The sequence below is a fragment of the Fusarium redolens genome (assembly GCF_020744475.1).
Source record: "Fusarium redolens strain MPI-CAGE-AT-0023 chromosome Unknown BKA55scaffold_19, whole genome shotgun sequence".
Taxonomy (NCBI): Eukaryota; Fungi; Ascomycota; class Sordariomycetes; order Hypocreales; family Nectriaceae; genus Fusarium; species Fusarium redolens.
Window position 1 is genome coordinate 343,856 of NW_025763682.1, and position 9,241 is coordinate 353,096.

The 9,241-nt window shown below is 34.8% G+C and overlaps 2 protein-coding genes across 2 annotated transcripts; both read right to left on the reverse strand.

The window, feature by feature from the left end:
* Positions 1-1,407: 1,407 nt before the first annotated feature.
* On the reverse strand, positions 1,408-3,304 carry BKA55DRAFT_580846 (fungal-specific transcription factor domain-containing protein). The gene is made up of 3 exons (XM_046193989.1): positions 2,831-3,304; positions 2,274-2,778; positions 1,408-2,206 (listed from the first exon to the last, which is right to left on the reverse strand). Exons 1-3 carry the CDS (start codon positions 3,198-3,200, stop codon positions 1,465-1,467), a joined length of 1,617 nt encoding a protein of 538 aa, XP_046043878.1. The 5' UTR covers positions 3,201-3,304; the 3' UTR covers positions 1,408-1,464.
* A 337-nt stretch (positions 3,305-3,641) lies between these two features.
* Positions 3,642-4,647, reverse strand: BKA55DRAFT_624510 (uncharacterized protein). The gene is made up of 2 exons (XM_046196822.1): positions 4,363-4,647; positions 3,642-4,305 (listed from the first exon to the last, which is right to left on the reverse strand). Exons 1-2 carry the CDS (start codon positions 4,580-4,582, stop codon positions 3,791-3,793), a joined length of 735 nt encoding a protein of 244 aa, XP_046043879.1. The 5' UTR covers positions 4,583-4,647; the 3' UTR covers positions 3,642-3,790.
* Between the last annotated feature and the right edge of the window lie 4,594 nt (positions 4,648-9,241).

Below are 9,241 nucleotides of genomic sequence, written 5' to 3' on the forward strand. Positions count from 1 at the left end.
AGGACACAATTCAGAAGGTAACTGTGAGAACTCATCCTTGAGCACTACCGAGAAATTCTTCTGTTAAAACCTATGAGAAGGCTTTGTTATGCTGCAAATCGAGACTGTAAGATAAAGGAACTGCCTTTCCATGACTAAAATGATAGAGCATATATTTAAAAAGCAGAAAATAAAATGGTTCTCGTCCACTGTCGCCAGGTCTTTCCTCCGAGCAGGTTAGTAATTTGCGTATATCAGTTCCTTGCGTGCTGGATTACAGGCGCCAATGTAAAATGTCTGAGATCCTGAATACGTAGTCTGCATCAGTACCTACTCACCTTACATTCCAGACTGTAGGGAGTTATGATGTAATTTACAGTGTTACCCTGACCCCTCTTTCTGTCGCCGACCTTTGTATATAAGATCTGTCCATGTAGCTCTCACTAGAAGGATTTGGTCAATCACACAAGTATTTAGTACTTCCTTTCATCTTCCTCAAACTCAATTATACTACTCAACAACCACGAGCCTCACTCGGTCACTCTGAATCTCCGGGTTGGAAAGCTGATCCTCGAGGCTATTAAAGGACTTGCAACGTTTGTCGACCATAGTACTCTGTTGGGTCGTGGGCTGCACATTGTCAAGTGCGAGACGGAGATGCTAAGATCGGCAAGATCGCATACCTCGCAGACTTCTCCCTCATCCGTGCCCTCAAAGTCGCCAAGCCGGGCGCTTACGAGGGCGACTTCTGGCGTGAATTGGCTGGCACTGTTTATGAGGGTGGCGGTGATGGATCGGCCAACGAGAATATCCTAGTGTCTGGTAACAAGGCCGTCTTGACTCGTTACGCAACTGGCAGAACAAAGATTGAGCGACAAGCCACACTGGAGCACGGGGCTGCTTGCAAGCATTGTCACGTCTGCTTGATGCATACAATACCGCTGGGCGGCATTACAAGGCTCGCTAGGCATATGCGCGAGGTCAATTTCCTGTAGATGAAGGCTGCTATGGATGCTCTCAAGCCTGGCTGCGAGATTGGTGACGTGTTCGAAGCCTATGCCCTGTATGACCGATGAGAATGGCCTCCGTGAACAGAGTTTCAATGTCTGCGGATGCAGCATGGGCGCAACGTTTGCACTAACCTCGATGGACTCTCCTATGTTCGTGCGCGGTCAGAAGGTCGTGACCCCAAAAAGGCATCGTATTCTTTATCCATTTTATTGTGATGGATATGGCTACAGACCTGGTCAGTTCTATCGGCCAGACTTTCTAGGTCTGATGATGGCTGTGTGTCGCTGTTCAATTTGACGTTTTATCTTACTCACAAGCCAACTATCGCGGCGTAGAAGAAGCTTCGAAAGGAAGATTATGGTTTTACTGCGGACGAAGAGGATGATGGGGAGAACCAGCAAGAGTATGAGCTTTCTGATAGTGATGTGGATGCTGGGGATTATGAGGTTGAGTATGACTTTAGTAGTTATATCTTTACATGAAAAGCCAAGAGCCTTCCAGACTTGATAGCTCCTTGAGCCAGTCCCAGGCAGAGTAACCCATCGACGAGTACTCAGTTGCATGAGAAGTGCCATATGTATGCGAAGAACTGGGATTCGTCTGGTCGTATTTCTCCCAGAGCTTTCCCAAAACATTTGCAGCATTCTTGGTGTTGGCACAATGCCCTGTGTTCCAGATCCGATCCAAAGTTTTGAGCACCCAAGCTCTAGTTTCATAGGTTGTACTTGCTGCTCCGGCAATAAATGTTGGCCATATGAGACACTTAATCAGCTCATCGTCCTCTCGTTCGAGAAATGCGTACTCTGCTATGAGATCTTGAACCTGTAGTGACTCAGATGTGAGACTACACCCGGTGAGGCAGGCAAGAATACGGCAGGCGTAGATGTCAGCTGAGAGCTGCCAAATAGTACCAAGTCGCACCAAATCTTCGGATGATACTTTCGAAACTTCTGTAGTGTTATGCATAGCCCACGATACGATATCATATGAACGCAGCCGATGCAGTGCATCTTCAAGCACGGCAATGTTGGTGGTATGTTCAGCGAAAACAAAGTCATGCCGTCTTTGAGAGGCAAAGATCTCAATAGTCGATAAAATTTCGATAGGGCATCCGATTGGCGTGATGGTAGAGAAAGCTGGAGTCCGCATGGAAGATAGTGTGGACGCACTGGTCAGAACCCCAGGCTTTGCAAGAGACGAGCCAAATATTTGAAGACTAGGACAAGACTTTTAGTTTCTCAAATCACAAGTATCGAAATGGCTTCTGACACAAAATCACTCACATGGCAGCCTCGTGGAGAAGATTCTGAAGGTTATTATCCGAAGAAGATGTACCCGTCATGGCTCCAACTTCAAGCATCTTCTTGATACCTTCAATGTGATAGCTCCAAGCACCAGATCCGCTCTCAAAAATATCCAGGAAGGCAAGGAGGACAACGGTGATGAGCAGGGACTGTTGATCCTGAGTAGTTCTATGTCTTGCCAATGCTGCAGAGACCAACCCCAGACAATGGCTTTTGGACCGTAAATAGTAGTTCACTATTGATCCGCTGCGTGTGTTTAGACTGCCTAAAACGGGTTTCGATAGAGCGGAGAGAACTGCTCCATTTCTGGTTTGTGGTAACAACTCCGCCATTGGGCAGTTCGTAACATACTGAATGTAGTGGCAGGACGATATTGTCATTATAGCACTTGCTACAGTTGGTGTGTTGATCCAGGGAATGACATTACGATATGGGTTGTTTGACAGATCTTGGAGGACCAGAGTTGGGCAAATGCAATTTGAGACTGGATGCAAGTCAGTGGGAGATATTTAATACAGAACTGACCCAAAACTAACAATAGTCGATAAAGAATCTTGACGTATAACTCAAATCCTTGAATAGAGGCTCAACAAGGGCCACTGGCATCGGAATACCTCCGGACGCTTTTGTCAACTGTTCGTTCTGGTGATGCTGTCCTTGAGAGATAACTGATGTCGACCCTTGTAACGAAGGTCTTTGCGATAGTGGCTGAGTTTGGGCATCTCCAAAAGTCCGATTTTTCATAGGCCCTCGCCGAGCCACTCCGTCAACCCAGACCAGAGGCTTCTTGTAGCCGAGGCACTCAACACCGTGGCTCCAACATTTCAGGCAGTGGGGCAACCCTCCGTCGCATTTGAGGCGGCGTTGCTTGCAGCTCCAGCACTTGCGCGTCCGTGACTTGGTCATCAAAGCGTATCTTATGAGTGTATCCAAAAGGATGGGTTTGTGGGAGTACAGCAGCCCTGGCTCGTGGCCTGATTGTGGAAAGGTCTATATCGACAGGATTCTTTCTTCTCCGTGAGGACCGATCACAACGTCATCAACATGTGTTATGCAATGGACTCTCATTGGTTATCTATGCTACAATCCCACAAAAGCTCAGTTATTTACTATTCTCAGTTTAGTGCTGTTGGCCTAGTTCCAAGCATAAATCTCACGCTAGTACAGAACAAGACGTGGATGTGACGCTAAACATAAAATGGCCGAGGGAAGACCTCACGTCTCGACTTCAATGCCTGAACAGACAGAGACGTTGACATGATTAGTACTTCCCTGTTTTGGTATCAATGAGAAATTTCTTCATGCAGGATTTGTCATGAAAGCCTTGGCAGGGCAATCTGTAAAACACCCCTCTCCTTGACACCTTTACCACATATAGTTTTAACGCCCCAGGCCATAGCCTGTAACAAAATAAACAAGACTTCAGCAGTGATTGTTTGTAGAAAATTTATTATCACCACATCCATATACCACTAGGCATCTGTGATATGTTTTGTCTACTCCCATGGTGTCATCAAAATGTTTGCCTCCATCTGTTTATCGAACTGAGGGATGTGTGTAGTATGGCACCAAGGCTTGTTGGTCTCCTCCTTGCGGACTGTGCAGGCAAACCAAGAGCACCAACCGTGACGAGGAATTGCTTTGTTTATGTTATCACGAGTGGCTTCGTCAATCCAGCTGCCAAAATCTTCAATACCTTCGTACACCCCAACGTTGTCATACAGCGTAGCAAGCTGAATCAACTGGCCGAGGAAGGTAATTGTACCGTCCACGCCCATGTCTTCATGACGGATGATAGCCTCGGCGACCGCCTCGGCCTGATCGTTGCTCCCACCGAGGACTTTAAGCACCTCCATTGCTTTGATACCACCATAGATATCGAAAGACATGCGAGTTGAAGTGAAGTAAGCCTGAGCAGTACCAATATCATGCAGAAGGCATGTCAGCGCCCATGTGGATGGGGACAAGGCCTCTGCATGCTTGGGTAGCAAACGCCTGGCAATAATGGATCCTGATAGGATTCAGCAATGTCTTTCTCAAGATGTCGAATACAAATATTGATCCTTACCCCAGTAGAAAACCCGCATAGAGTGGTTATAAGCTTCTTGACTCAGACGTGCCTTGACAAAGGCTTGAGCTTCAGACACGAGTTTGTCGTCAGAGGGGAAAACGATGTCTTGGATAGTGTAGGTTTGCGTGGCTCCAAGCTGTCCGACTGAGTCCTTGACTTCTTTGGCGCTGACAGGCACAGCGGTCCAGCCGTTAGCCTCGACTTCGGCGGGTGACATTTTGTTAAGATAAAGTGGGAAGTGTGATAAAGCCTGGGCGAGTATGCTGATTGCAGGAGTGTGTGAAGGGTTATAGATATTCTTGAGGATGTGTGTCTCATGGACGTCTATTTATACCCAAACTCAAGTCCAAAATTGACTATAGGGGCCTGCGATCCTCTGTACGGCATGACGTACTCATGGTTGGGATTTGACATCGAATGAACTGATTCGTGATGCTACCCTGTGTATTTGTAAGTAAGACCCTTTTGCAACCAATGTTTACGGGCTAACGACCCGGGGTTAGTGCGCATTGAATCAACTGGAAGTGTTGCATGAGCTTTGTATTGCTATATTTCAACTACTAGAGATGCAGATTTCCACGGAAATGGCTTACCTCAATATTTGGCGCTTGGCCAAAAGAAGAAAATACAGAACTAGCGGCAATGCAGGCCAGTACAGTCGGTCAACGATTGTGGGTATACGTTATGACATTACGCAATTCACCTAAATCATATTTCCGGGATGAGTAACATACGTGCGATGTAATTTATTAGTTACGTATGTGTTAAGTAAGCGAAACCGAACTGGCATATTATAATTAAAAAGAGCCAACCCTAAATTAATTTAATACTTAAATAAAAAAGTTAAGGATTAAAAAAAATATTATTAGCCTTAAGTAAAGGTATAAATACTTAAAAATAGTTTTTATATATTTATAATTATTATATTTTTTATATATAATATGTTTAATAAGCAAGTACTGCAGATAAGCAAGTATTATACTTTCCTTAACCTTTTTAAGTTATAGCTTAAAAGCTCAAGCTGCAGTTTAAAAAGGCTAGCTTTTACTTATTAAATTCCTCCTTAAATAACTTCAGAATATCCTTATAAGTCCTTATATTATAACTGCCTTTACTATATATATTATAGTGTTAATTATCTAGTTACTTTAACCTTCTTTAATTACTACATATTAATAATTTAACTATTACTTATATATTAATATCTATTTAATTAATTACTTATAATACTTTTTATATAATTATAATCCTTTCTTTTTATAATTTAGTCCTTTTTACCTTATAATATTAACTTAATATTTTATTTATATTTTAAAGCTTTTAAAGCTTAGCCCTTAATAATATATTTTTATATATTATAATTATTATTTTATTTATAAAAAACTGTAAGGCTTTTAAAATTAATTTTAAAGAGCTATTATAATAATATATAATTTAATTATTAAGGTATTTAAATTAATATTAAGTCTTAAAGACTATTTTTAAGGTCTTAAAAGCTTATAATATTAATAGTTTAATAGCCTTCTTAAGGGATATTAGGGTTTATAATTATATATTAAGCTTTAAAATTATAATTTTTAAATTAAAAGAAGTAATTCTAATTCTTTTAAAACTTCTTTAAATATTACTTTTTATAAAAGTAGCCTTAAATATAATATAAAAGATAGAAAAAAACTTAATCTTAAAAATATAAGTTATAAAGTATTTAATTAAATATTTTATTCCCTAACTATAAGCCTATTTTAATAACTTAAAATACTTAATATTAAGAGGCTAAAATAATTAAAATATATAAATAAGTTTATAAAGTATAATAATTTTATTTTTCTTATAATATCTCTTAAAATTAGCTAAGTAATAGCTTTTATAATTATTAAGGATTAAGAAATAATAAGGACTAGTTAATTAGTTTTTTATAAATTAATTAAAATACTTTAACTACTTAAAACCTAGCTTATGATTTATTTATTTATTTTAGCTTATTATAATAACCTAATTACCTAAAAGGTTATATTTTTGATATTAATTAATAAGGTAATATTAGCCTATATTAATAATAAATAATATAATTAATTAACTTTCTATATTAATTACCTAAATTATAGTAATTTATTTTTAGTTTTTAGGCTATATTAATTTTAGCCTTTTTTATATTTCTAAACCTATAATAGCTATTTTAGTTATAATAAGGCTTATTATAAAGCTAGTTTTATTAAAGTTTTAGATATTATTTAATTAAATATTATACTTTATAATTATATATTATATAAGCCTAAACTAGCTATAAACAATAATTAAAGCTTTATATTTAGCTTTTTAATAGTTATATTTATAAACTAAATATATTTTTAGCTTTAATTATTACTTTATAAAGTTATAAGCCTGGCAATTACTAATAGGTAATATATTATAATTTATAAGTAAAGAATTAGCTATTTCCTTTATAAATTATAATTATAAGGAAAACCCTTATAAATTTAAATTAAAAATAAATTAAATTATTATTTATTCTTTTAAATTAAATAATTTTTATAAGTTTAAGATAAAATTATATTATAATTAAATACCTTATTAATAATAATATAACTAATACTTATTAATTTTATATATCTTAGTAATATATTAAGTGTTTAATTTTAAATTATTTTAAAGGGCTAAAAAGGTAAGAAAGGTTTTAGCTTTTTTTAAATATTATAATATTTTTAGTCATTAAGAACTAATTAATTAAATAAAAAGGTAGATATAAGAGGGAAAAGTGCAGTGCTTGCTTATCTACAGCGCTTGCTTATTAAATATATTACTTTAATTTTATAATATAACTTATAGTATTAATATACTTTCTTATAAAAGTAATATAAATAAAATAATAAAAACCTTAAATAAATTCCTTTAAGAGTATATTATAGCTAAATATATTATTTTCAATTATTAGCTATATTAAAGCTAAATTAGACTTTTAAAAACTATTTAAAAATTGCTTTTAAGGTTAAAAGTAAGGTATTTTATTTTTATATTTATTTTACTTACTTATTATATATGTAATAGTTATATATAATAAATATGGGCTTTTCTTTAGAGTATATTTATACTTTAAAGTTATTAAGGCATAACTAAGCTATTATAAATATAAGTAAAATAAGAATAAAATTAAAGATCTAATACTAAAGATAGTTAACTTAGGGACATTTTTATAATTATTTTATTTAGAGGATATTTTGATCTAGAAGTAAGTCTAGGCTACTAAATACTTACTGGAAAGACAATACTTCTCCTGTCCTATTAAGATTCAGCTTGGCGGCCCCCGTATAACAGCTTGAGGTGGGAAAAAGAAATCTTTACTACATCTTTGCGTTCTCTGCATCGCCAGTAAGTGCACAAAAAGAAATAGCAAGGCGTCGACTTGGACATCAATAATGGCAACTCTCCTGGCTCCTTACAACCAGGCTATGCAGCTGGGAACTGGCAAGCGCTTCATTTTGTCTTTAGAAACAACTAAAAGCTAACAATCACCCTGGTACGCTTCAATTCTTTTACCAAGAAGCTCTGTATTAATAATGCCGTTTTATCATCTCGTCAGTCCGAAGCTGAGCAGGAGGAAGACGACGATGAATCGGAAGAAGAGAGCTCAGAGGACAACAACACGAAAACAGATGTTGCAAAAGTCGATGACTTGAGCAAGAAAGAGGTTCCAAAACTGGAGCAGTAGAAGAAACGCCGCCCTATCGCTTAAGAAGTCTGATTTAAAGCATCTATCATTGACAAAGTCACCGACGTTATGTCGGAAATAAACATAATAAAGAATTATTTTAGCTTTTATAATAATTTAATTTCCTTTTTAAAATAGCTTTTAAAGATTATTAGCTTATTATAATAATAATATATAAATAAGAAAACCTTATTATTAAAAATAATTTACTTAATAAAGATAGTATTATTTTCTTTATTTTAAGTTTTTATAAATTTTATTATTATAATATAAAGCTTATTTTTATATATATAATCTTTAAAAGCTATTATTAAATAAGAGATTAAGTTAGGTATTTTAATATAAAAAGCCTTATTAGGTAGCTGCAGGCTTCTTTAGATAGGTATTATAATAGTATAGCTGTAATGCTATTAGCAGTTGCGGTTAGAAGGGAAAGTTAGGTCAGATGACTTACTAAAGCGTGATAGATAATTGAAGCGTGGTATCCTTTTAGGTAGGTTATAGGAAGAAGATTAGGGCTAGTTAATAAGCAGGTAAGGCTTTTTAGCTAGTATATATATAGCTAGGTTTAGGCTATAATTAAGGCAGTTAATTATAATAATTTAACTTAATAAAGCTTTATTAACTATAAAGGTAATAAATATTTAAATTATATTAAATTTTAAAAATACTTAAATATACCTTTTAAGGTTAACTTATAAATTTAAAAAAAATAATAAAAAAATAAAAAAATAAAAAATATTATAATTAATTTTAATAAGTATATACTTTTATTTTTATTTATTATTAAACTTTAACTAATTAACCTTTTAGATTTAAGTTTAAATAGCTTATTTATTAAAAGTTTAAACTTAAAATATAAAGTATTTCTTAAAGAATTATAAACTTAAAATTAAACTTTATTTATAAAAGCTATTATTATTAATAGCTTTATTTTAATTCTTAATATAATTTATAAAAAAAATAAACTTTAAAAATAATGTTTTTAAAAGTTTAAGTAAATAGTAAAATAATAATATATTACTTTATTTCCTTTATTTATATTAATAATATATTAATATTATAGCTAATTTACTTATTTAATTATATAATCTATCTTATAACTCATTTAATCCTCTTTTCGCTGCCAATGCCAAATTCATAACTTTAGGTCTTTAACTTTAGGCAACT